Source organism: Leptonychotes weddellii, chromosome 13 (genome assembly GCF_054177405.1).
Source record: "Leptonychotes weddellii isolate Sample4059 chromosome 13, ASM5417740v2, whole genome shotgun sequence".
Classification (NCBI taxonomy): domain Eukaryota; kingdom Metazoa; phylum Chordata; class Mammalia; order Carnivora; family Phocidae; genus Leptonychotes; species Leptonychotes weddellii.
In genome coordinates, this window is record NC_138381.1 from 80,647,765 (window position 1) to 80,674,920 (window position 27,156).

Genomic DNA, 27,156 nt, shown 5'->3' on the forward strand with positions numbered 1-27,156 from the left:
GGGGTGTCCTCGGATGATCTGATTGACACCTTGAAGGAGGGCACCTGTGGTCCCGACGCAGCCTGGGGTGAATGGTGAGCGCGGCACGCGGGCGTGTCCTCAGTTTCCCCACGCTGCCCACCTGTCCAGGGCCCTGCCTGCGGGCGGCGAGCCCCTGCTCCACTGGGTCACAGGCCTCACCCCTCCCCCTGACCTTTTGCCCTCCACCCCCTTTCTGGAGGTGATTCCTCAGCTATCTCCTCTGCGGGGCCCTGCCCCGGCAGCCGGGGCCTGTGTGAGCGTCCGTTGGGAGGGGCTGCATTCACCTGCCCTGCTCACAAAGATAAGACACATCCACACACACCAGGATTTTGAGGCTGATTGAAGGGGTTCCTCATCAGTCCCCCAACATGACTTCCATTTTTCTTGCTTTCCTCCAAGGTGGGGCATCTCAGCCATTTGGAGCCCTGGCCCCTGGCTTTGTGGTGAGATGAGCTGGGTTGGGGGCGAGTGTGGCCGGCTGACGTCCCGGGGCACCTGCTCCCTATGCTGGGCATGGGGCCTCTGAGTCCTTCCACGGCTCTACTGAGGGTCAGAATTGAGGACCGTGGAGCCTTCTGTGTGTTTGCTTGGGGCAGGGACAGGCAAATTCTCCCTGCCTCGTTTGTAGGAAAAACTATATACTTGGATGAAAAGCAAACGGATTTCTAAGCCAGGAACATTTACGGGTTGTTATCTGATAGATTTTCCTCCTCTCCTGAAAAGCAGAAGCTTTTCTGTACCTTGATTATGAACAGTAGGCAATAAATACTTGATGAGTCCCATTGGCATCTCCCCAGCGGTTGGGTTGTCTGAGAAGTCTCTGACCCCGCAGAAGGTGCTCCGCGGGCCCGTGTGACACCCAAGGGAGGTGTGTCTGGGGCAGTCAGGAGGCCGAAGCGGGGCCAGCTCTCTGCGGGAAGGCCCTCTCTCTATCGACCGCTGGGCCTCGGCTTCGGGGCACAGGAGGGGTTCAGATGACAGGACCTCCACACCCCGCCTCATTTCCTAGTCCCCACACTTGCGTCTACGCCTCCCACATTTCCCCGGGAAATCGGGCCATGACACGATGACTCACCTTCCTCTTTCTGGCAGGGCTACTCCCCGTGTGTTCACAAATCATTCTCCTGGGAACGTTCTAGGCCTCCGTTCTGGAGACGGGCTGAGGGCGTCTGTTCCAGTTGGGCTGCACATCCAGACATGAGGAGGCGGTCTGCTGTTCCCACGCCGGGAGGGGCTCCGGGGGCCAGGGCAGGAGTTTCCCTCCTGGGGTGTGACCTTGGCTTCAGACCCCGGGGAGTGCAGTCTGCTCCTCCACCCCTCTGACCACACACGTGCTGGGCTCGCTGCCGTCGGGGCTGATTTTTAAATCCCCTCGAATGTGGATCTGGAGTCAGAGGGAGGGGACTGGGAGAGGCCCCTTCTGCCAGAAGGGAGGCAAGCCGGCTCCACACTGCGGGCAGTGGGGGAGGACATCGCTTCTTCCTTGGGGCCTCAGCACCCCGGCCCTGCGTGAGCCTGGCTTCGGGCTGGCGTCCACCTGCCTTTCCGTGGCACAGGGACACACAAGTGCACCTGCCGTGAACAGTGACCCCTGATGCTGTCCTGGGGGGCAGGCCCAGGGCCGCTCAGGGCCAAGGACACCTGGGTGATTCCGGGTGGGGGCCAGCACCTGGTCTTTATCTGCACTTTGGGTTTTGTGGGTTTGTGTGTTGTGGGGCCCCTGCTGATGACCTTCTGTGTCCCCAAGCAGCTGCAGGATGAGGTTCTCCATGTCTGAGCATGATGCTCACAGCAGCTGGGACATTGAGGGGACGAGGGGGGCAAGTGGCTCTCAAATTTAAGGGCTTGTGAAAACCCAGGCGGCTGGCTCCCACCCCAGTTTCTGCCCGTGGTGGGGCGCTAGGATTGGCCGTGACAGGCTCCTGGGTGATGCACTTGGAAAACCACCCTCTGTGGTGACCCAGGTGGCACCAGGGACGTGGTTGGGCATCTCGGAAAGAGTCTGGGAACAGAGTAAGGATACATGGAATTGTGCTGCATGGCCCCTCCAGCTTCTCTTAGGGTTTGAGGTTCAGCTCATCTCCCTGAGCACCAGTCCCTCTGCCCTGATGCGGCCTGTGCTCAGAGAGAGGACAGCCTGTTGATTTCTGACGCACGTTCTCCTGCAGCCTTGTGCAGTGGGCCGTGCTGCGGTGGATGTCCCTGCAGGTGCTCTTGGAAATTGGGGATCACGCCTGCCGGCGTGTAGGGTGGTGCTTCCCCTGTGACTCACGCAGTGAGTACTTCCACGTGCTCTGTGTTTTGCCAAGATATCAGGAATAAACGGCGTTAATATTGTGTTGTGCACTCGGGGACCATCAGCCACACTTCTAGCGTGAAGCAGAGGACGGTGTTTGCGGTGGGTCCAGAGGGTGCCCCTCAGGGCTGCGGGCACGTACCAGCGCCGGGAAAGAGGAGCTTCCACGTCTGGAGCTGGGGTGCCGGGGGGGCCGTCCCATTGCCCCCCTGCGCTGCAGAAGTCTGACTCACACCCTGGCCCACGCAGCCCCGAGATGGAGGTGGGGCGGGGTCTCGTGGGCGGATGAGACGATGGCGGGAGCGGCGGGCAGCCACAGAAGACGTCCTGACTTAGTGACTGGGCGTCTGTGGGACAGCGTGTGTCCAGGAGCAGCCCAGCTTCCCGAGCTTCCTGCTGCGGCTCCTGGCGGACCCCCTGCGATCTGCTTTGGGCAGAGCAGCTGTGGCCAAGTGCCCCGGCTGGCGTCCCGGAGAAGTCCAGGGGCTGGAGTGTTCTCTCTTCGGGGAGAACGAGAGTCCTAGGAACAAGGTCGTGGGTTGATCTGGTGGCTTGTTCGTTCCTTTGTCCTCTCAGCCCGTCTGTAGTGAGTGCCTGCTGTGTGCCTTCCCTGGCCAGGCCCTGGGGGTCCTTCCCGGCGGGGAGGGGGACAGCAACCAAACAAATACATGAATATGAAACTTGCTGCGTGGTGAGCGACGCTGGGAAGAAAATAAACAAGAGGAAGGGGTGGGGCTGCATGGGTTGGTGCGTTTGAATGGGCAGGAAGGTCCCTCCGGGAGTAGCATGTAGCACAGACCCACAGTAAATGGGGGGGGGCATCCTCAAGGGAGGACACAGCAAGTGCAAAGGCCCTGAGGTAAGAGCCCTGGCTTCTGGGCTGATGTGGGCGAAGGAGAGGGGGGCGTGGGGTGGGCCGGATGCCGTGGCCCTCTGTGACCACGACAGGGTTGAGATGGAGTCAGTGGCCTCTAGCGGCACTCCCCCAAGATCCCGGGGGCTGGGGGCGGGGCGTCGAGCTTGGTGTCAGGAGCCTGGCTTCTCCGGTGGCCTCACGAAGCATACTCGCCCTTTCATTTCAGTCCCACAGGCAGCGCAGCGAGGCCACCAACAACAGCAACCTGGTGTTCCTGTACTGTGCCTTCCTGGACTTCAGGTACGCTTGCGGGGGGCCCGGGGCGGGGACAGGCGGGGAGGGGAGCAGGTGCGGTGGGCGCACGGTGCCCAGGGCCAGGCCCCGCCACACGCCGGTCCGGTTAGGATCCGGCCACCCTTCTGGAGGCAACAGGGTTGCACTGCCCGTAAATGCTGGCAACGACCTGGGACCCGGGCAAGAGCCGGAGGAGGTGCAGGCCGGGTTTTCTCAGAGGCCACATTAGCACCTAGCAGGACTCAGCCCTTAAAGCCCGGCAGCTTCAAAACACTCACCTGGTCCGCCAAGGCACCACCGGGGCCCTGGCTGTGCTGGGGATCGGTGCCGCGCTGGGGAGGTGGCCGGGAGGGGCTGGGCGAGCGGCTCTTTCCTGGCGGGCGTGTGGGCCTCTCAGGATTCATGGCCCTGATGGCTGATGGCCACACTGTGGTGTGCTGACGTCAGCCCCGCCTGAAGCTCTGGGAGCCCAGGCACAGACCAGACGTCCTTCTCAGCATTCCGTGGGCGCCTGGGAATCCACCGTCCCCCGCCGTGCTGGACCCCCATCCCTGCTGATCTCCACGGGCACCCCACTCGCTGTCGGGGGGCCCTCTTCTGATGGAGTTCTAATCGTGATGCTCCTCTGGGCATGGCCCCCCCACAAATGGCCCCCACGGTCAGAGCAGGGATTGAAATAGACCCCCTCCCCCGCCTTCCCCGGGGCCGCGGAGCTACCGTAGGGGAGCGTGAGAGAAAATCAGGAGTGGGCGGGGCTGGGGGCACAGGGCTGGGGGTCAGGGATCCTCTCGGGCTCTGTGGGTCAGAGAGGGCCCTCTGCTTCCCTGCACTCAGTGACCAGGAGACTCAAGGTGCTGGTGGGGCTGTGCGGTTGAGCACCATGTCTGCCCCCCGCACAGCAGGAAATGCAGCCCATCCCCCATAGCGCCCAGCAAATCCCGCTGCTTTCTGTCCCCGGAGCGCCTTCCCCTGGCTGTGCCCGTGAGTGCACACATCACACCACCTGCAGAACGCATCGCCCACGCTCTAATTGTAGCAGTTTTGCCTTGGCCGGGCTCGGCCGGCTGCAGCCCGTTACTTGTTCCTTTGCAAATTATGAAAATGTGGAGACACGTCCACCTAGAGATAGTCATCCTCATTTGGGGCGCTCCTCGCAGGGAAATATTTTATGGATGGAATAGGGGAGATGGAGTTCGGTAGTAACGAAATGGCCTGTTGGTTCTTACCTTTGAAGACATTTTAGGAACAGAGAAAAGTACAAAGAATATTCCAACAAGGGCAGGTACCCATTGCCCCAAATTTATAATTATTGTCATGTTCATATTTTCAAGAATAAAACAGAAACATCACAGATGCTGTCAAAAGAACATTCCGTCCCCCCCGCCCCCCGCCCCGTTCTCTGCCTCCAACCCCCAGGGCCACCGCCATCCCGCGTGCAGTGTGAGTACGCTTCCGTCGCCGTCCCTGGGTATTCCTGGTGAGCGAGGAGCACACATCCAGAGGCAGCACACCTCTGGTCACGCAGCTCTGTGGGTTCGGACAGACGAGCGCAGTTGTGTGCACCCCCGACCCGGCCAGATCTCCGGCCCGTGCGCCACCGCTCCTCGGACTCCAGCTCTCGTGGCCACTGATGGGTCTTCCACCCACGGTTCCACGTCTGCAAGAACGCCGCGTGGACGGAGACACCGTGGGCGCCGCAGCGGGCTTCCGTCATCGAGCACGACAATACCCACGTTGTTGCGTGTGCTTACCGCTCCCTGCTACCGCTCACGGCCGAGTGGCACTCCGCCGCTCCCCTTGTGCCTGGGGGTGCGTCTGGGCGGCCGTGAGTGTGGCTGAGTGTGTGCAGGTTTGCGTCCCGGGAGAAAGCCCACTTGCTTGTGATGTTCTTGAGCGTCGCTTGCTGGAGGTGTTGACCATCATGTCAGTGTTCACGGAGGAAATTAGTCTGTAGTTTTCTTGTCTCGTAATGTCTTTGGTTTTTGTACCAAGGTAACCGTCCCTTTGTGAAAGCTGCATTTCAGACAGTTTCTACGGAACTCGTCTTGTTTCTTCCATAAGTATTTGTTCGAATTCACCAGCGAGGCCACTTGAGCCTAAGATTATGTTGTTGGCAGGCTTCTGGCCACCATTGAATGTCTCCGGTTGACACAGAACGATTCAGCCGTCTACTTCTTTGTGAGTTTGGGCAGTTTTGTGGAGAATTTGTCCGAAATGTGTTTAAAGTGTGAGCACGGAGTTGGCGGTGGCCCCCGTGCCCGCACTCCTATCGGAGGGCTTGTGCTGATGTTCCCCTTCCACGTTTGGTGTCTGCGTCCCTCTCTCCCTTCTTGGTCACTCGGACTGGAGGTCTGTCAGCCTTGTTGATCTTTCTCAAAGAAATGCCTTCTGGTTTCGTTGGTTCTTCTCCACCGCGTTTCTCTTCTCAACTGCTTTGATTTAGTCTCTTGCCTTTGTCCCTCGGTTACTCCTCTCTGCTTGCCATGTGCTTCGTTTGCTGAGTGTGGCTTTGGTCGTTGAGGCCTTGAGGGTTTTCTGATGCAAGCGTTTCGGGCTGTACGTTTGCCTGCGAGCACTGATTTGCCTGTGTCCCACGGTGTCAGCACGTGGCTCCCATTTTCATCAAATTAAACCTATTCTCTATCCTTCTTTGTGACGTCCTCTTCAAGCCACGTGTTGCTTTGAAGTGCATTGTTTAGTCCGACTGCTTGGTGGTTTTCCAGAGATCTCTCCGCTCCTGATTTCTAATTGATTTTTGTTGATGAAAAAACATGAATGAAAACATTTTTTTTTTTTTAATTTCAGTCCTTTTAAATTTCTAAGAACTTGTTTTATGACCCAGCATGTGTTCAGTCCTGGAGAATGCTCTATCTTTTCTTTAAAAATGTCTGCTCTTGGCGGGTGTCTTATAAATGTCGGTGGGGTCACATTGATGGTGCTCATGTGGCTTTCTATGACTTTATGGCTTTTCGGCCCACTTGTCCCATTGGTTAATGAGAAAGGATGGTGACGTCTCCGTGTCGTGAGGGATCTGTCCGTTTCAGGGGTTTTGGTGTCTTTTGAAGCTCTGTTGTTAGGTGCTTTTCCAGTTAGGATTGTTCTGTCTTCTTGGAAACTGACCCGTCACTGCTCCTTCTGGTGGGAATGTTGGTTGTTCTGAAGTCCCACATGGCCTACTTTTGACACAGCTGTTCTGGCTCTTACTCCGTGCTTGGGTGCTGTGTCTTTCTCCACCTTACATTTCAACCTCTTTATTTATCATCTTTATATTTATTAAAGTAAGTCTCTTTTAGGTTGCATATGGCGGCACCTTACTTTTTTAATCCCATCAGAGCATTTCTGGTTTTGATCCGTGGGTTTTGACAATTGATATTGAATGTGATCACGGATGTGTTTGGATGGAAACCTGCCATCTTGGTGCCTGTTTTCAAATTTTCCCACCTCTTCCTTGTCTCCTGTGTTCTCTCTTCTCACGTCACTTGGATTCGGGATGTTCGTTACAATGTCGCTTTATCGCCATGGTTGACCTCTAAGCTCCCATGTGATTTTCTGTAGTGGCTGTCCCAGGGCTCCCAGTGTGTGTGTCTCTGGTTCCTCTGTGTCCACCTCGAGCGACAGGACGCCACTCCGCGTGCGGTCTTCGACATCACGGCAGCGTCGCGCCCTGCGCCGCCCTGGTCGCTCACTGGACCACGAGGATGCCGTAAGCGCACCATGTGTTGCTGGAAGTTTTGCTTCAGTCAGTTGCCACTGAAAATAAGACAACAGTCGCACGTTTTCCTTCACTCTCGTCCATTTCCAGCTACTCTGTAGGTCAGAGTTTCTGTCCAGCATCATATTCCTTGAACTGTAGCGCAGGTCCGGTGCCAGTTTCTGTTTGTCTCAGAAAGTGTTCCTTTTTATTTTTTTCAAAGATGTTCTCACTGCGCTGAGAATTATGGGTCACTTTAGGCTGCAGGAAGCAGTACAAGGAATATCAGTGTATTATTCTTCTAGAAGGTACAAGCAAGTGTCCCCTGGACCCTCTTACCTTCCTGACCCCTTCCCGTGCCCTCATGGTGGCCACAGCCTGGAGACTTTGAGGTGTTTTCTCAATAATTTCTGTGTGAGTTATATTTACATTCAAAGAAAATATGTGGTCTTGTTCAGATCCGTGTTTCTTGTCCCATTCCACCATACTTGGTGCTGTGCTCGGCCCACATCCATCTCCGCTTTTGTGCAGGATTTTATCACGTTTACCCCACATTTTAGTCACGTGTGCGACTGGCCTCCTCTGCTTGGACGCAGGCTTCTAGGTCACGGGGTCATGTGCATCTTGCTGTTCTTCGGTTTTGCTTGGCCGGGCTCCCGTGGCAGATCCTTTGCGCACAGGCTCTCTCCTGTGTGCGGGTCTTCACGCCACGGGAGGCGGTGCCACGTTGTGCTCGGCTGCCCTGGCGAGGGCACATGTCATCATAACTTTGTGCTTCCATCTGGGAAGATGTGACTTCCCTGGTTTTTAATTCCCAGTCGCTTTCTGTGTACGGAGAGGTGCATTGTTCATCCCCGCGACTGTGCTCATGTGGCCCAGTGCCCACTGGGTTCAGGTCAGCCTCTAATGGAAGGAAGTGTGGCCTCTGCACGCTGGGGAGACAGACAGAGGAGCCACATAGAGCCCAGCAGCCAGCGTGGCTGACTGTCCTCAAGGCCACGGGACCTCAGATGAAGAGGAGGGTGTGCGGGGAAAGGACAGCCCCACCTTTAGTCCCTTTATTTGACATTATTACTGGGTTTTAGTGGCCCTGGACTGACAGGTTCTAGTCGCCCTGGCTGTGCTCTCTGGTCCCTGCTAGGCGCCCCCTCCTCCCTGCAGAGGGCGGACCGAGCATCACAGACACGGCCTCAGAAGCCGCTGTCCCTGCGTCTCGGCCATCAGGCTCAGAGCCCACCCGGGAGACGCCCCCAGTGACCCTTTCCCACCCACCCTCGGCTTCCACGGCAGTCAAGTCTCAAGCAGAGAGCAGTCACACCGCGTCCTCACGGGGACAGTCCCGCCTCGGGGGTGGCAATGAGTGCTGCCAGTTTGTGCTCCCCCACGGGGCACCAGCGCCCCTCCTGGACGGCCACGTTCCTCATCAGCTGTGTCCACAGAGAGAAACCACCACCTTTGAATTTGTTCACCTTTGTAAGGGCCCTGCCTTCGGCTGAAGCAGACGTCTGTCTTTGCCGATAACTCAAAGGGGCCATTTCTGGAAAGAACCATGGAAATTCTTCTTGGGAATTTGAGAACACAGAGAGAGACCCCGAAGAAAACGATAATCGCTGATATTCTTACCGTAAGAAGAAACCACAGTTAGCGCTTGAGCATGTTTGCTTCCAGCCGTTTTGGTCTGGGTTGAGACTTTAAGAAGTGACCCAAGTCCTAAATCAATTCTGTAAAGAAGTAAACGTTGTAAAAAAGCAGAGATCCCTTTGACTGTTCGGTCCCACCCCCTCTCGCTGGAGGTGGCCAGTCGGGGTGTCCTCAGTACCGTGCGTGTCACTTACGGCCACGTCCGTGGAGCACGTGAGAGCTTGCTCTGCTTCACACGTGCGCACCGAACGTGATGTGCGAGCGCTCGGGTTTCACCCACGAGGATACACACCTGCGACTGCCGTACCACATCTTATCCCGCCCACGGTGGGCTGGGCTGCTTTCATGTTCTGTGGCGTGTGCCCTGGGCGCACGGCTCAGAGTTCTCGGCAAGTGGGGCTGGCGGGTCGTAGGACGAGCACGTCTCATTTTCAGGGGCTGTGGGTCCAGGGGCCCCCGAGTGCATGGGCCAGGGCGGGTACACCGCGGTCCTCCCCCGGTCTCCGTGCGGCCCACCCAGCCAGCTCCAGCACGTCTGCTCTCTCAGCCCGCTGCTCCTCTCTCCTATGTCCCCAGCTCCGGAGAAGGGGTCTGGTCCAACCAGGGCTGTGTGCTCACCGAGGGGAACCTCAGCTACTCCGTCTGCCGCTGCACTCACCTCACCAACTTCGCCATCCTGATGCAGGTGGTGCCGATGGAGGTAAGAGCCAGGCGCCGGGTCCCTGAGCCCCGACAATGGGCCCTTCTGACCTCAGGCTGCAGGCGGGGGCACACAGGCGGCCCCCACTCATCGGGGAGACCCTGTGATTGGGGACCTTTGTGAAGCTCTACATTTTTTAGCAAAAAAGCCCAAACCAAACCAAAACAAAAACCTTTGCCTCAAGTTCCCTGAGGCAGCACCGTGCAAGCCCTAGGTCCTTCCCGAGGGTCCGCATGCAGAAGGCAGGTGTGCCAGCGTCCTCTGCCTTCAGTCCCGGGCCGTGGAGCCTCTGAGTGGTGGGAGAGTCGGGGGAGAGTCCAGCGCAGCAGGGGGACGTCTGTCTTGCTCTCTAGATGGGGCCACGACCTTCCCTGGAGCCTGGGGTTAAGGGTGGAGGAGGGCCCCTGGTTGGGTTTCTCTGCATTGGAGTACCACCATTTAATCTGTCAGGCTGCGTGGTCGGCCCTAAGAGCTAGACGTTCATTTCATTGGTTTAAGGCAAGCATGGCTTGGAAGAGAAAAAAAAAGTACTCTTTAAAAATGCAGATGCCCCAGAGTGGGATCTTCTCAACTATTATTAGTCCCTGACCCCTGTGTGTGAATGACTTGATTGGCTTCTAGACTCCAGTGGAACTTGAATTTCTGTGCAGAGGGCAGGAGGTTGGGGAGGAGACTGGGGTTGGTCCAGGGATCTCCCAAGGCCCCTGGAAAGCCAGGCCCCTGTAGAGACACATTTCGTTTCATCCCAAACTGTGTTTTAGAAACTGAAAAATCTTATTTATAACTCTGAGTTTTTGGGTCCTCTCGAAGAGTCCGTGGGCTTGGTGATGCTGGGCTGCACAGAACAGGGAGTCAGAGGCTCCCCCCTTCCGCAGAGCTGTGCACCCCACCCCCCCATGGGGGCAGGTGCCCTGAGCTCCCACGCGGTCATGACCCCTCTGCTGGCCAGACCTGCTCCACCTTGTCCCTCCCTTGGCACGTCTACTCCACGGGGCCCGTCTCTTTCCGCACAGACCCCCTGCCCTGGGTTCCGTGGTCCAGGGCACCGCAGCACCTGCCGCGTGTAGGACTGTGGAGTCTTGTCTGGTGTGGCATGACTCCTGGTGGCCCCAGGGTCATCACCTAAGCGTCGATTTCTCATCCACTGCCATTCAACAAGTACTTATCGGCACCTACCCCAGAGGTTCAGCTGTAAATAAGAAAAGCAATGACGTTTTGCTTTTGAGGAGTTTATATTCCAGGGGGAAAGACAGGTAACAGATTAGCAAACAAATGGGTGGTGTGGTCAGGGGAGCAGCAGAGGAGAATGTTCCAGGCCAAGGAACAGCAGATGCCAGAGGCAGGACGGGGCTTGCGGTGTCCCGGTGGAGGCCGCGGGCGCGGAAGGCTCCGGGTGGAGGTGGAGAGCAGAGGAGGCTCCTTCATCTGCAGCCTGTGCTGTGGGTCTTGTGTCTGGCCTGTGAATTGCTTATATAGACTCCAGAGGGGAGTTCCAGGCTACCCCAGGAGGATGGGGAGCGGCATCACCCGCCCCTTGCGCTCCCCACGCAGACACACCAGCACCGTGCACAGGTGGGAGCTGGGCTGGTCCCCTTTGCTCTGCTGGTGATGAAGCTCCGGGGGATGGGGCTGTGCCGACGTCCCAGGGCTCGTCACTCGGAGTCGCCAAGGGGAGTCCTGGCCACGCGTGGAACGGAACTGGGCACCTACAGGTCAGGAGTCTCTCAAGCGAGAGCATTCAGAGCTTTGGACGCGTGGTGCCGTGTCGGGCTTGAGGGGCACGAGCCATCGGCTTGCTTGTTGGCCCGCGGGGTTCATCTGCCGTGACCCCCAGCTGGTCCCAGCGGGAGGTACGTGTGGGCAGCAGCCGCCCCTCAGGTGATGGGCACCGCTTCCTGTCTGGTTCCCGCCCCCGGCCCTCTGTCACCCCTTTCTCTCCTGTCCCCCTACTCTTCTGCCCGGTGCTGCCCAAGTCTGGCTTTGCACCGTTAGCTGCAGGGAGGTCAGGGTGGTGGGCTGGTGCCAGTGGTGTGGGGACAGTGAGGTGGGATGGAGTAGAAGGTCCCAGAGGGCCCCGAAGTTACCTGGGCTGCATGGGGTGCCCTCTGAAATCCCACCTGTTCCAGGTCTCTCCCCACCTCCTCTTGTCCCTGTTCTGCACAGACATCTGTCACCAGGGGTCAGGCTGGGGGAGTTGGGGACACCACCGCCATGCGGCTCATGCCTCCGTCTCTGCCTGTCGTGCCAGGGCCTCAGCCCACGTGCCTCCGTGTGTCCCTCTGGGTGCCACGTGGGAGTCAGCGACCTGCCTTAGGTGTTCCAGTGGGAAAGGCTGTGACCCGCAGGACGTATGTGCCGGTAGGGTGGGGACAGGCCGAGGGTGCGGTGGCCGAGACAGCGAGGCCCAGAGAGGGGGATGGGCTGGGGTCAGTCATTCATCCAGCAACGAAGCATTGGATTCGAGGTGATGACCCGGGGCCTTTAAGGCACTGCTCTGGGCCTTGGGAGCAAAGCAGCTGACACATGACAGTGCGTGGGACCCCAAGTGAGGAGCAGGCGCTCCGCACTTGAGAGCGCGCTCTGCCCTGTGGCGGCGGGGATGCGTGGAAGCCACGGGGGCAGGGCGAGGAAGGGCGCGGTCCCCAGGGCCTTCCCAAGGAGGAGGTGCCGGTGAGTGACCTCAGGGAGGAAGGAGCAGGGGCACACATCGGCAAGGGGCCGGGGGGCTCTCGGGAGAGGTGCTGGGGCTCAAAGCCAGAGCTTCAGACCCAAACGTTGGGGGCAGAGAGGCTGTCATGGATGTGGGGGAGCAGACCGCCTATGAGCACTGGTGCGGGCAGGACCGACATCTTCCCGTCGCAGGTGAGCGCAGGGGGACTTGCCCAAGGTCACCTGGGGACGGAGCCCAGCTTCGGCTCTGCTCTCTAGATCCTAAAGCTGGGGCTGGTGCTGAGCCTCCAGATGGTCCTCTGGGTCCTTTGCACACAGAGAACGAAGTCCGCGCTGTGGGCTCTGCAACGTGGAAGGGGCTGCTGGGTGGTGGATGTGGGCAGGAAGTTGGGTTTGGGATGTTGGTGGGACAGGGAGGAAGGGAGGCAGCTCAGTCCAGTAAGCTAAAAAAAAACCAGTCACAGAGCATTTACGATGCAAATCTGTCAGCGTTCCATGTAGGTGACACCAGATTTGGACAGTCTGTGGGTGTCTTCGTGGAAGCAAATCATATCTACTCATTGCCAGGAAAGGTGATTTGAAAATGATTCAAAATTACCATGCTAAAAATGAACGTTCTCAGGAATATTTAAACAAAGACAGCAGTTATCACAAGTAGATGCCGAATCTGAGGCTCAGTTCATTTAGTGAGAACAGCCAGAATGGCTTCCCCCATCCTCCCCAGTGCTCTGGGAGGGGCTGTCCTGGTCCAGGGTCTCTCCTCGGAGCTCACAGCTGCACTCCCCTTCCCTCCGCGGGTCTGCCCTGGCCCACACCCCAGCAGGGCCGCTGTGGAACCCCTCTGCGTGGAGCCTGGGGTGGCTGGGCTGGGACGTGGAGGAATGTCCCAGGCCTCGCTCTGCTCACTCTTCTCTGTGGGAGGGAGTGTGACATGGCCCCCCGCCCCCAGTCGGCAGCAGTGAGGGGCTCAGCCAACCACAACCCCAGGGTGGGGGACGCCACGCTTTACACTCCTGCTACAGAGAGTGGGAAATAGGCCTGGACCTCCTCCCACCGAGTGCTGACCCCACAGGGTCCCCCGGCGGCTGGTTCGTGGGCCCCCTTGACCCAGAGCACCGGTCACCCCGGCTGTGGCCAGCGGCTCTCGTGGTCATTACTCCATCTGACCCTAATTTCTTCTTCTGTTAGGAACCGTTTCCGTTAACATGGTAGCTGATACGCGTAGGTTTTAAGTGGGAGGTGGTGGGAAGGGTAGTGAGTGGAAGGCAGTGTCTCCCACCATCTGCTCTCCTGCCGCCATCCCCTGTGAAGCCACACCTGTTCCAGGGTCTCCCCTCCTCCCGGGAATGTTCCCCTCTCCACACGGGGTGCCACGCTGTAAGCAGGGCTGGGGCCCCCTCCCGTGTGCAGTGGGTCCCCTTGCACACCCACGCCCCTGCCTCGTCCTGGCCATGCCTGCTGCCCCCTCAAGACCGGGAGCCTTGGCCCTCAGGGGGCTTGGCTGGTCACCTGCTGCTGGGCACTACGCTGGCTCCCGTCCATGGCTAGTTCCGGCAGGGGACCTGGGGGCACTTACACTGCTCTCTGGGGACCCTGTTCCAAGGTACACCTCCAGCAGTGGACAGGGACGAGTAACTCTGTTGTCAGCGTGAATCACAAAAACACGGCTCCACCACTGGGGGCTTCTAACTCCCCGGGGTAAGTACGTTTCAGAGCTCGTGCACTGATGCCCGTGGATCTGGGGCCACCATCATGACCAGGTGTGCCAGCCGGACACCTCTCCGAAACTCACTTTCTGCACCTTTAAAATTTGTGAACCCTGGGCCCCTGGGTGGCTCAGTCAGTTAAGCGTCTGCCTTGGGCTTAGGTCATGATCCCAGGGTCCTGGGATCGAGCCCCGCGTCAGGCTCCCTGCTCAGCAGGGAGTCTGCTTCTCCCCTGCCTGCCAGTCCCCCTGCTTGAGCTTGCACGCTCTCTCTCTGTAGCTCTCTCTGTGTCAAATAAATAAAATCTTTAAAAAAATTTTTTTAAAAATTCGTGAACCCAAATTGAGTAAGAATCCTAAGAAATTAGTTTTCTCCTATTGGATAAAATTATCTTTAGCTTAATTTTGGAACAGTATGTTCCAAAGGAACATTAAGGAAGATAGTAGGAGAGACTTTGCACGGCATAGAGCAGATCCCCGTGAAGCTCCCATGGCCAAAACAACGTGGTGTCCATGTAAATCCAGCAAGGCAGACCGTGACTTTTCAGGACACCCATGAGGATCTGCATCATAGAATTCAAAGAATCGGAAAGCCAGATAATATGTAAGAGTGTAAAGTAAAATGCTATTACAACCTGATTTGTCATGGACGCAACAGAACAACGGAAGCGTTAATGAGCCTAATGCTGTGGAGCGCGTGGGCTCTGATACCTCCACGCCAAGGAGGGCAACGCACCTCGGCCTCCGTGTTAATAGAATGATTCCGTTAAGAGTTAACGAGCTGTCGTTAGAGTGGATTGTAACGGCGCCCCCTGACCTGGAGGGGTCTCCAAGGCACTGCCACGTGGAAAGGGCAGGTTGCAGAGTAAAGTACAAACATCCCAGCTTCTCCTTTTTTAAGGTTTTATTTATTTATTTTAGAGAGAGAGCGCGCACACGCAGGGATGGGCAGAGGGAGAAAGAATCTCAAGCAGGCTCTGTGCTGAGTGCAGAGCCTGATGCGGGGTCGACCTCACGACCCTGAGATCATGACCTGAGCTGAAATCAAGAATCGGACGCTTAACCGGCTGAGCCCCCCAGGCGCCCCAAACATCTCATCTTTATAAAGCCCTGTGAGGACCCCTACATGAGGTCATGTCGCGGTGTGTGATCCGGAGACAGGTACCAAGGTGCCGTCCGGGCTGTTGGCAGGTCGGGAGACACTGGACTGAAGCTGGTCAGCTGTGTCCCCGTGCATGCATCTGCGTGGTGGAATTAGATAACGAGATCGAATAATAAAAGGAGCGGCTTGAAGAGGTGGTTTGTAAGCTCTGCTCTCAGGGGTGCAGGCTTTGGGAGTGCGTCTGGTTCCCTGCTTCTCCACGCCCAGCAGCCTGGAGCGGGCGCTGGGCAGAGGCCGCGTGAGGCTGTGCAGTGTGAACCGTGAATGGGTGAGTAGGTCCATTCTGCAGGAGAGGAGCTTAGGGAGAGCAGGGAGCCCTCTCTCTGGACGCCAGGATGCCAAGTGTGCCTACACGAGGGTTGAGGCTGGCTCACGCCGGCCTGTTCTCAAGGGGCCAGGGCAGGAGGCAGGCACTAGAATTGCCATCTCTCAGGACTGGCCGGCGGGGGCACTGGGGACCGAGGAACGGGGTCCGCAGTGGTGGATGCTGCGGTGGGCTGGCCCAGCCAGACCCAGGAAGGGGTGGGGCTCGGATTACCCTGGCCCCTTCGGGAGCCCCCATGGCCCCCATGGCTGACTTAGAGATGGGATTCCTGGGAAGGGAAATTGGAACCAACAGACTAGGAGGAGTGAGGGGCTGACGTGATGGAAGCCGTAGAGACGAGTCTGTCCCACCTGCGTCCGGGACCCCCACCCAAGGTTCACGTTCCAGGGGGACAGTCTGGTTGTACCATGGTGGGCACAGCCCCTGAGCTGGCAGAACTGGAGGCCCCCTCAGTGCGCTGCCTCCACATGCGGCCACTCCGCTGCTTGCCTCCTGCAGGCCCCCTCGCCCCTGCTTGCCTCCTCCAGCGGGTCCCCTCGCCCCTGCTTGCCTCCTCCAGTGGGTCCCCTCGCCCCTGCTTGCCTCCTGCAGGCCCCCTCGCCCCTGCTTGCCTCCTCCAGCGGGTCCCCTCACCCCTGCTTGCCTCCAGTGGATCCCCTCGCCCCTGCTTGCCTCCTCCAGCGGGTCCCCTGGGAGCCGCCCAGGAGGAGCATTTGTGCTGGGCAGGGAGCAGCGGGAGGACTGTGCCAGGACAGGGCATGTGGGAAAGCCAGTCCCCAGGAAGCCCCTGGCCTTTGCCGGCACAGACTTGGGAGGAGGGGGTCACGGCGAAAGAGCAGCTCAGTAAGAGCCACAGACCCCAGTCTGGAGGCTGGCCAATCCACATGATTCCTTTAGCCCGTCTGTCAATATTTCAAAAGTCAGAGAAATTATCTAAAATTTTGGATTTTGGTTTTCTTAAAAAAAAAAAAGTCTGACCCCTGGAGCTTCCTGCCCAAGCAGCTGCTGCCCCCAGCAGGCCGGGGCGGGGTCTGCACTTTCCCGCGGCACCTCCTCTGCCCTCCGCCGGCCTCCGCCTTCTCATGGGGGCACCGCTGTTCCGCTCCTTGGAAGGCAGCAGAGCCTTTCTTGCTCTTTCCTAGGGTGGGAAAATGACATACCCACGACGTGGGGCTTTGGAAAACACGTAAGATGGAAGTATTTCCTTCTGGAACAAGAGTTCCACTTGGATATGATGTGTGCAGGCTCCCAGCTGGCCTCATGAATTTATGTAAAATGCCTCCCCGGAGGCCTCGGAGTCTGTGGTCTGTGACTCAGAGGAGCCCATGTTCCGAAGCAAACTCCAGGCTTTTCTGGGCATTTCTAAATCTAGCCCCAGGGTGGGGAAGGAAGGGCACCGCGGGGGCACACCTCCTGAGGCCAGAGCAGCGGGGCGAGTGTGCACGCCTGTGTGTGCACGCCTGTGTGGAGGGGGTCTCGCCTCCGCAGCTCCCCGCTCCCTCAGGGCCCCCTCGTGCACCCCGGGCCCGCGGCTACAGGGCCCGCGCTCAGCAGCCACCCGCCAGTGCCGCTGCCTGAGCCACTGAGCCGGCTCTGGCCGCCGGGGAGGGCGCACGTGTTGGCAGGGTCAGCACCGAATTGCAGGGCGTGGCTGGGGCTGCCGGGGTGCCCCCTCGGAGCTGTGTGTCCCTTGTACCTGTCGCTCCAGCAACTTCCGAGGAGCACCTACTACGTGTGGCCCGACCCAGTCGCTGGGGTGTGCTCAGCAGAGGCCCCACCCTGCCCCCCCGGTCAGCAGACGCTCAGGGTCCCTGTCCTGACGCACCGCGTGGCCTTCCGCAAGTGCCTGCCCTGAGCCTCGGCTTCCCACCTGTGACTTCCCCTGAGTACTGGGCTCCGAGCACCCAGCCCCAAGAACTGAGCTTCGAGCTCCCAGCCTAGCTGAGGTGACAGTGTCTTCCAAAGCAGCGTGAGGGAGCCCAGGGTGACCTGGTGGCCCGAGGAGCTTGGTGACGTCCCAGAAGAGCAGGACGGGGCTGGGTGCAGCAGGCCTGAGTCGGGACTGAGCCTCCCCGCGCTGTCCAGCCCCTTTGCATTCATTCTTTTGATGGTGGCTTCCTGGGCCCCTGGGGGACCTGTCTCCTTGTTGATGATGCTCCCGCCCCCTCCCTCCCCTGCCCCTTCCCCTCCCATCCCCCCCCCCCCGCCTGTCCCTCCCGTCCCTCCCAGGCTCCCAGGGCCCTTCCCCCTGGTGGCCTTGCTGCGTCTCTGGGGCTCTGGGCCCCTGGCGGCAGCCCCGTCTCTCCCCTCAGGACCTAGTCACACAGGGAGACCCCTGTGCTCACCCGGGATGTGTGGAAACAGGCCTCGGAGGTGGGACGGGAACATGAGGGAGAAACCCCCCACTCGGGAGGCAGCTGCCAGCTGGGTGCTGTTGGGCGCTCAGCTTTTCCACCGGCCGACGGGGCCCTGCGGTCCTGGAGACGCAGTCGGTGCCCCGGTGCCCTGCTGGAGCCGGTCCCCTCCTCCCACCAGCCCCAGCCTCATGCACTGTAGGCTCTCCTGCGGGGGTCTGGCCGGCTGGGGCTCTGGCAGGAGACTGGGGGGAGGGCATGTGCTGGGCTGCCCTGCAGAGGGACGCTGACCGCTGACCTGACCGTGGCCTCAGGAGCCGCTGCTGCCCAGGCTGGGATGGGGACACGCGGCGCTGGTGGGGGGAGCAGGCGTGTCTCCATCCGGGAGGGCCGGGAGGGTCGGATGTGAGGGACAGGAGGCCAGGGGCTGGCATGGGGCTGGGGCGGGCGCCTCTGGGCTGCCAGGCTGAGCGGGAGACGGAGGCTGTGATGCGGGAGGCTCGCGCTCGTGCTGTGTTGTCGGAAGCATCGTGACTCTGCACCGTGGTGGGTGGAGCCGAGGGGGAGAGGCAGGGCCCTGTGAGAAGCTGCCCAGCCCGCAGGGGAGCCAGGGGCCCAGCAGGAGCCAGAGGGCTCTTCCCAGGCCTGTCCCGGCCCATGTCCTGCAGGTGACACACACGTGTGGGGGAGCAGAGGGGGAGCCCCAAGCCGGCCCCTCGCCCGGCTCCCCTCGCCCTGCGCATGCGGCCCCTGTTCCTGCCACAGCGGGTAGCGCAGGGGAGAGACCGTCTGCACCTTCCAAACCGGGTCACTGCATCTTCCAGGTGGTCCCACCTCAGCGCGCAGACCTGCACCAGGGCCCCTGATGGCTCCCCCCTCCGCTGGCAGGCGGTCAGGAAACGTCTGTGTGTGAGCACGTCTCCACGGCGGGGTTGCCGGTCAGACCGTGCAGTTTTAAACGTGCACAAAGGCTCACAGCTACGTGTGGGGCCTGCGCCAGCCCACCTCCTGCGGCGGGTGGAGGCTGCGGGTCAGGCCCACGTCTCCCCACCGTACATGCCTCCCCCAGCAGCACATACATGCTTTGCAGCAGGGTTGAAGTAGCCCCTGCTGCCGCCTCCCACCCCCTGCCCCACGTGTAAAGCTGGGGATCACACACCTTCCAGCTCCCAGCCCCGGCACCGGCCTCAGGGACCTGGCCGTGGGCTCCCTGCCTCCCATGGCGTGGCTGCCCAGGGCGGGCGCAGCAGGGACCTGATCCTCCAGGCCCCAGTTGTGTTGGGGCTGGGCCTTTGCTCTCAGGCCCACCCCGTCCCCCTGCTGGGGTCTGCACCCCAGAGGCTGACCTCTGCTGGCCCGGGTCTGGTCAGCTGGGGCTCTGGCAGGAGACTGGGGGGAGGGCATGGGGCCTGGTGCCCCCTTCCCTCACTGTGCTGCAGACAGCTTTCCCGGCAGTGGCCGCGTCTCCTCTGGCCCCTGGTCCAGCTTTTCCCAGTGACCATGGGCCACGGGCTAGGCCCTCCTGCCAGGGGAGGGGCTCCTGTCCTGATCCCCGCCTGGCTTGCTCCTTCAGCTCCGTGGCACCTCCCCTCCCCTGCGTTAACACTTCTCTGCATGAAATTTCCCACTCTTTGCAGTGCTGTCTGTACAGAACCAGCTGAGAGCCCGGGGGTGGGTGCCCTGGGGAACAGGCGGTGACCAGTCCAGTGCTCCGCCCCCAGCTCACCCCTTTAATGAGGTCGCTGGTCTGACCTTGGCAAGTCACGGGTCGTCTTAAAGACACCGGAGCCACGTCTCTGTGCAGGGCGTGGGGATGTGGGTGGGAGAGCCCACCCGATGCAGGCCCATGGGCGTCGGTTCTGACCCCAGCAGTGCCCCTCCGCCGGCCAGGGAGCTCGTTTCTGCCTGTCCTCGGGGCTGTGGACTCGATCCCATCCCTGGAACGGGACACGCGCCTACAGCCCGGACTCCGTGCAGGGGGATGCTGGCTGTGTGTTCCCGCAGAGCTACGCCTGGTGGAGCCCAGGGACCGTCCCCGAACCCTGGAGGCCCACGGAGCGACGTGCTCCTGCTGTCCATGGGCTGAACGAAGGTGTATGGCTCAGCCGGGGTCAGAGAGCTGGTTCGGGGGTGCTGGCTCATGAGAGCCTGGATTCTGGCAGCCGGGAGACCGGACGTCGGGGAAGAGCCACGTGGGTCAGGAGCAGCGAAGGGCTGAGTGTGTGCGCAGCCGGGGGCGCCCCGCTTGTCCTGCACTCTGCTCAGCCTTAGGCTCCCTTGACAACTGGCCTCCCAGCCAGTCCGGCTGACGAGAGACGGGCATTGGCGTGATGCCGCTCTGCTGTCCGCCAGGCGCTCCTGCCCTCGGCTGGGTCCCCTCCGTGTCCCCTGCTCCAGCGGCAGTCTCCCGGCCCCGCTCTGCTCCCGTCCCCTCCTCCCCGGACCTTCCTGCCCCACAGGGGTGGAGGCTGTGTCCGTTCCTCGGGGTGCCTCATGGCTTTGGTTTCCAGGGACTCCCACACCTAGTGACCCGAGTCCCACGTCGAAGCCCATCCACTGAGTCACTGGGAGGGTCCTGCTTTCCTGTCTGGACCCCCTGACAGGGTGACCAGGTGGTGAGGCAGAGATGCAGGGCCGAGGGAAGGAGTGTGGCTCTCATCTGGGGCGGGGGCCATGGAGGCAGTGAGCTGGGGTGATGACCTGGCCATGGAGACCGGGCTGAGGGTGGCCCTGATGTGCTGGGGGGCAGGGAGGGGCCAGGGGGGCCGCAGGTGGGCGCTCTGGGAATTGAGGAGAAGGAGAGGGTACGAGGTCTGGGCTAGCAGAGGAACCAACAGCACTCTGGGGTGCATGGGCTCTGAGGATGGAGGAGGGACCCAGAGGACCCTCATATCGGAGGCCTGTGAGAGCTGCCACCCACATCCCTGTCCTCTGCACTGTGGTCCCTGTTTGTTTCCGTCTCGGCCCGTCCAAGCAGGAGCGGGCGACCTTGTTTACTCACCTGTGCATTCTCTTGCTTCCCCCCTGCAGTGTGAGCCTTGTGCTTGGTACACAGTGGTGCTCAGTGCATGCTTGTTGCAGATGGGAGCACGGGCCGGGGCCCAGTGCTGCTCCTACTGGCTGTGCGGTCTCCCCTTCTGCAGATGAGAACGGTGGGTGCCCACCCACAGGGCTGCGCTAGGACTCACTGCCTGCATGTAGCAGGCGCCCAGTAAGGGCCGTGACGTTCTTCTGTCTCAACTATCCGGTCTTCCGGTCGGTTGGTGGTGGGCCTGGGTAGCTGTGGGTCCCAGGCTCGGGCTGGACTCCCGTTTATCAGAAGCTCCAGGCGGAGCGGGCGAGCAGAATGGAGGCGGGGGTGTCGTGCGCGGCTGGCAGGCTGCAGGGCTCACGCGGGGAAGCTTCTGCCCGGCGCCAGGAGCCTGCCCACCTTCGCCCCTGGGGCCTCCCCCACGTCTGTGAGCGGCAGAGGCAACGTCCTGCTGTCTCTACAAGACAGGCGTGCACGTGCATGTGGATTAGGTACGTCTTCCGTGGAGGACAGTGAGGGAGCTGGGGGAGGAGGCGAGAGCTCTCCCCGCCCCCGGCATTCAGCACACACTGCTGGTGCGAGGGTTCCCAGAGCCGTGGTCGTGAAGCAGTAAGAGTTCCGTCAGAGTGAGCTCTCCATCTCCCGGGAGAAAGATCTAGATGGCGACGGGTGCTGTGGAGATTCACAGACCGGGGAGAGGGCATCCCAGAGGCCAAGGGGTGAAGGTGTCATGGAGCCAGGCACATGCTCGTATTTCCATGGCTATTAAATTCATTTCCACTTGGTGGGGGCTGCCAAGGTGGACCTCAGTTACTGTGAAGAGCTGAGGGTCCGTGATGTGCATAAACCCTTGAATCTGATGCCTCCCTCCTTCTCCAGGCAGAGGCCATTGTGATGGTGATGAGACTTTCCAATTATCTATGATAGCAAAGAAAGAGGACATTCTTGGTTTAATATTAGTGTTTCGTGTGTGGTTTTATTCCCCAAAACATCTCTTTAAGAGCACTTCACCGTCTCTGGAGGCGGGCGCCGCGTCTCCTCTCCTCTCCCAGAGGATGCGAGAAGTGCCGAGGTAAACATCGCTGGATGTGTGGGTTTTACCTGCAGGATTTCTCACAAGACTTGCACTGCTCGTGTTCCCCTGAAGTCGTTAGAGGGACAGAGAATGCGGCTCTCCCTCACTGTTTCTAACACCGGAGACACCAGTCCAGGGAGCCCTGCTCACACCACGTTGCGGGAGCCAGAGTCTCAGGCCACACGGCGTGGGCGGCGTGAGGAGGTGGCGCCAGGACCACATTCGTGTCCGCCTTCCCGGGCTGTCTGATGAATCCGAGTGCCGCTGGCCAGCCCATCTGCACAGGGAGAAGCTGGGGGCCCAGATCCTGGGATGTGGCCGAGAATGTTGCTGTAGGAACACAGGGCCCCCTTGCATTCCTCCTGTTTAGGGAAGTCGTGGGCAAACAGGAGGTGACGAATGGGGGCTCGCCCCTCCTGCATCTAGGGCTGCAGGCTCCAGGCTGCTCCTTCCCCTCCTCCATTCGGTCAAGGCTCTGAAGTGTTTTGTAGCCCCTGGGGAGTGAGTTGACCAGCGGTGACTCACAGATCTGGAAGAAGTAAAGCCCATTAAGTTGTCCATCCTCAGGCGCAGTCCCGCTGGCTCCCAAATTGCCCTGCGCGATCCACTTACCATCCCCAGTCTGTGGAGTTGGAGCCTCCGGACACTTTCAAACATCCTGAGCTGCCTCCTTTTGTTCCTGATTACATCCTGATGAGCGGGTCAGGGGGCGGCCTAGCCAAGGCGAAGGCCCCAGGGTGTCGAGGCCGAGGTTGGAGGGACCTTGATGTCTGGTGTCTGGGGCGGGATGCGGACATCGGCGATGGGCAGGGGCTCTGAGGCACACACCGCCGGAAGCCTCAGCAGGAAGCACAGCAGCGACCTCTGCAGGGCCGGGCGTGGGGAAGCGGGTCTCCTAGGCACGTGGCTCACAGAGCACGGAGTGTCAAGGAGCCCAGGGTCAAGTGAGTGTGATCTGAGGCTCCAGCTCCCGGAGCTGAACGAGCCACCACTTGGGGTGGTGTTGCTAGGTGAGCTGTGGTTTGTGTCACCGTCCTTCGTGGCTTTGCATCTGATTCGTTTACCAGGTTCCTTTCTGAGCTAGTGGATGTCAGGGATGAGAGCCGACTCTACACGAGCTCTCAGATGGCTCGGCTCGTGTCCCTGGCTCGGCTCTACACACTTGAGACCTGTACATCCAGGGGATCCTCAGGGAGGAGTCGGCCCCTCTCCCAGGTCTTCAACTGCCCTCCTATGGCTCCTGGGTCCGGGTCTAAATCCACCTCGGATGCTGCAGGCTAGACTAGGAGGCACGGCTGGGCGGCAGGAGTGGGGACGGGTTGGGAGGGCAGGAGTTGGGCATCAGCAGGATGGAAGCCGGAGGGGCGGAGGAATCTGAGCGTGGCCCTTCGGGTGGAGCATTCCAGCGTAAATCCAAGGGCTGACCCAAGGGACCGGACCTCGTCGGTGGTGGTAACAGGGCATCTGGGGGGAGAGGCAGGACCTGCTGATCCCCACCACGTGCACGCCGGGACAGCGGCTCCCTGGGAGTCAGCTGCGCGCCAGCCCTAGGACCCTCTCCAGTGGGAGCCCAGTCACCTCCAGCCTCCAGGATCTGGACCAGTGCAGACGCGTCTGCTCTGCTTCCCACACAGCTCACACGTGAACACCAGATGGCGCTCTCGTCCATCACGTACATCGGCTGCTCTGTGTCCCTGGTCTGCCTGGTGCTCACGCTGGTCACCTTCGCCATGCTGTCGTGAGTCATCCTCTGCCCTCTCCCGTGTCTGTGTCCAGGGAGGTCTGGTGCTCTCCGGGAAATGTCAGTGCAAGCCTGCCCCACTTGGGTTTCCCGCCCAGTATGTGTCCTTGGGGGGTGGCAAAGGCCTGGCCTCCTTGAGAACCTGCACGTGGTGCATTCCAGCTGGACAGCTGCTCCAAAGTCACCTTTCATCTTGAGATCTGGGGTGCAGGGAGGGGTTGGGGTGCTAGAGAAGAGAGAGGAGGGAGGGAGGAGGGCACCCTGCTTTAGTCAAGCTGGAAAATTCTGGAAGGATCACCAACCCACAGGTTTTCTGGCCCTTGGGCGGGCGAGAGCCAGAACGGAGGACCCCCTACCCGAAGATGACAAAGTCACAGCCCTGTAGGGGGGTTCCCTGGTGTCAGCTGGAGAGGCAGGAAGGCTCTTTGCCAGAGGCCTCCTGCCCCTCCCACTGAAGCCACATGTGGTCAGAGCTCAAGGGAGCCTGTGCATCCCCAGGGGAGGGTGGCAGCTGAGTCCCTCTGTGGCCCTTTCTGAACTGGGATGGAAAACTGAAGTCTGTGTGGACAGATGACTGTAAGGACACACTGGCTGCTGCTCAGGGCTGTTGGCCTCACACTGGACGGGGCCCCCTCCCTCTGGGGGTGCTTGGGAGCTTGTCTCCCCTCCCCGTTCTGTGCAGGGGAGGTGAGGCTCTGGGGGTTCCTCCTGGAGCCCAGCACCCCTCCTCACCTGCTCTGGTTCCCCGAGGACACCCGGCACCTGGCCTGGCTGTGACTGTGGGCTCCCGGGGTCGGGGGCTGCAGCACAATCCGCAGGGAGAGGCCCTCAGCTCCCCCAGAATTCCAGGGACTGTGGGGGGCAGGGGTGGCGGCAGCCGAGCCTGGCAGGAGGAGCCCGCACCAGCGTTGAGCTGAGACATTCATTCTTTGGCTCCCCCGTCCCCCAGCTTTGCTCAGGAAGCCCGCCACAGCCAGGCGGACTGCTCTGAGGACGGGACCCAGAGGGGGCGGCGGGGGGGGGGGGGGCGGGGGCGGCTGGAGCAAGTGCCCAGAAGCAGAGCACACACTTTGCCAGTGGAAGTCCTCTCCCAGGGAGGCACGGCTGGTGTGAAGGCTGCAGCCTGGAGAGGACTGGGGTGCTTGTGAGCCAGAATGGGGCATCGTGAGCCGGAGCAGGAACAGGCTGAGTCCAAGCAGGGCCCGGAGGAGGGAAGCAGCAGGCAGGCTGTACGGGAGCTGGTTCCTTTCCGAGAGCAGTAGGGAGCCGTTGAGGAGTCAGAGACAGCATCTGGGTGGGCCTTTACAGAGCCCAGGAGTGGTAGGGAGCAGCAGTGTGGCACTGGGCCCGGGCCTCACCCCTGCCTCCCCACCCTCAGTTCCGTCAGCACCATCCGGAACCAGCGCTGCCACATCCACGCCAACCTGTCCTTCGCCATCCTAGTGGCCCAGATCCTGCTGCTGGTCAGCTTCAGCTTCAAGCCTGGCACAGTGAGTAGGCCCTCTCTGTCCCTCTCCTTCCTCCCTCTGAGGTCACCGGGGCTGGCACCCTCTGCTAGTTTCTTCAACTCAGAATTCAGGCCACATGCCCCAGATAGTCGGGCAGGGGCTTGTCCAGGAGAGGCACAGAAGAAAGCCTGTCTGAGCTGGGTTCTCTGCCCACCGTCCGCTCAGTAGCAGAGGCGCTGGCTCTCCTGCTCTGTGTCAGCTCACCGTCCAGCCCTGGTTGGGTGCCCGGCATGGCGCGGAGAGCTGACACAGAGCGGCCCTCGGGTCCTGGAGACAGACCCTCCGGGGCGGTGCCCTAGCCTCTTGCTTCTAGATGTGGGAGTGGGTGACGACTCTGGTAAGGGTCGGCCCCCTGCAGTCTTGCCTTTCACTGCTGCACTGACCACAAACCCCCGGCCACCTCTGCTTGCTGCTGGCAAGAGGAATGTGAAGACCCAGGCCCACCTTTTCCCTGCCCTTTGTACTAGGGATCTAGGAAGTCTTAGAACCCCAGAAGGTTAAGAGCTAAAACAAATGATCCAGGCTTGGGGTGGGAAGGAGAAGCAGACTCCTGCTTGCTCCCACCGGGAGAGAAGGAGAAGCGGGTTCTGGGGAACAGAGCAGTACAGGTCGGTAGTTTTAAAACTCACACAGGATCGGCTCACGCAGAGTGAGCGCTTTATCCTACAATAGTGAGGGTCAGCAGAACTTCCTGTCCTCTCTGCCGCAGGGTCCTCAGCCCCCACCTGCCTGTCCTGGGGCTGCTGCCGAAGGAGAGATCCACCCTCCTGGGCTGCAGGATCCTCCCTCGCAGGTTTAGGGGCGCGGAGGGGCATGGTCCCCAGGCATGCGCCAGCCTCATGCTCTGGATGCGTCAGCCCTCCCGGTTTTCTTACAACACAGATTTGGGTTTGTAGCTCTGGGCGGGGCCTGGAATTCCGAATTTCCATCAGGCATTCCGGTGATGCGGCTGCTGTCTATACAGGTTTCCTCGCCCCCGCCCCCAGCCCCGGGAGGGATGAGGCCCCACCTCGGGAAGGCCGTGGGAGGGGAAGCAGGTCTGCAGAGGCTCCGGGCTCCCATCACCCTGGCGGGGACCTCGGGGCCCCGCGTGTCTGAAGCCCGGGGCAGGGCTCCGAGCACTCCTGCTCGAGGAAGGTGCCTCTGGGATGAGCCCCGCGGAGGACGGAGAGTGACCTTGGGGTCCAGTCCCAGAGCGGCTGGTGGGCGGGGACACCCCTGGGAAGGGGCCGCAGCGAGGAGCGCTGCGCATGTGACACCTGCCTCTGATGTGCACGTGGGCAGATTAGGGACCTCCAGCCACGCTTAGGAAACGAGGTGCCGGGGACCCGATGCTGTCCCGAGAATGAGCTGATATCTCGGGGAGTCTGGGACAGCAGAGCGTGGGGTGCCCGACAAAAATCGCGCAGTCCCTGGGCTTCTGTCTTTAATTCTTTTATTTTTCCCTCCTTTCTATTATTTTAAGTTTTGAAGGTGGTATTTAAACGTATTATTATTTTTCCTCCCGCCCATCATCAGCCCTCTTCCCGACCCCATGTGGACATGGGTACCGGGCCGCCAGACGGGGCGCGCAGGGGACCTGCTCGCAGCTGCCGGGCCCACGTGTCCGCAAAGCGCCAGGCTCCCGGGCTCGCTCCCTGACGGCTCCGCCCATTCCCCAGAGCCCACCCCATTGGGCTGGTCTGCTCACGTGCCCAGCCCGAGCCAATCCTGCTTCAGAGGACCTGAGCCTTTATGCTGATTGGCCGGGCCTGATTCCCTGCGCTCTCCTGAACCAATCACTGTGCCGGAACAGCCGGGACTAGAAAGGGAGCCAGGGCCCCGCCCCTCCCCTCAGCGGGAGGGGGGGATGAGGGCACGTGACCCGAGATGCCTGGAACCGCCCACTGCTCACACCCAGAGAGATGTCCTCTCTGTGTCTTTGATCCTAGGTCCCCTGCCGGGTGATGGCCATGCTCCTGCACTACTTCTTCCTGAGCGCCTTTGCGTGGATGCTGGTGGAAGGGTTGCATCTCTACAGCATGGTGATCAAGGTCTTCGGCTCAGAGAACAGCAAGCACCGCTACTACTATGGGATAGGATGGGG

At 60.5% G+C, this 27,156-nt stretch overlaps 1 protein-coding gene across 1 annotated transcript in view; it reads left to right on the forward strand.

The window, feature by feature from the left end:
* Positions 1-27,156, forward strand: part of ADGRD1 (adhesion G protein-coupled receptor D1) — an 83,442-nt gene that overhangs the window by 48,557 nt on the left and 7,729 nt on the right. The window contains exons 14-19 of the mRNA XM_081800964.1: positions 2,190-2,296; positions 3,308-3,473; positions 9,376-9,499; positions 23,456-23,559; positions 24,941-25,052; positions 27,002-27,149. Coding sequence (XP_081657090.1) covers positions 2,190-2,296; positions 3,308-3,473; positions 9,376-9,499; positions 23,456-23,559; positions 24,941-25,052; positions 27,002-27,149 — 761 coding nt within the window. The remainder of the gene's footprint in view (positions 1-2,189; positions 2,297-3,307; positions 3,474-9,375; positions 9,500-23,455; positions 23,560-24,940; positions 25,053-27,001; positions 27,150-27,156) is intronic.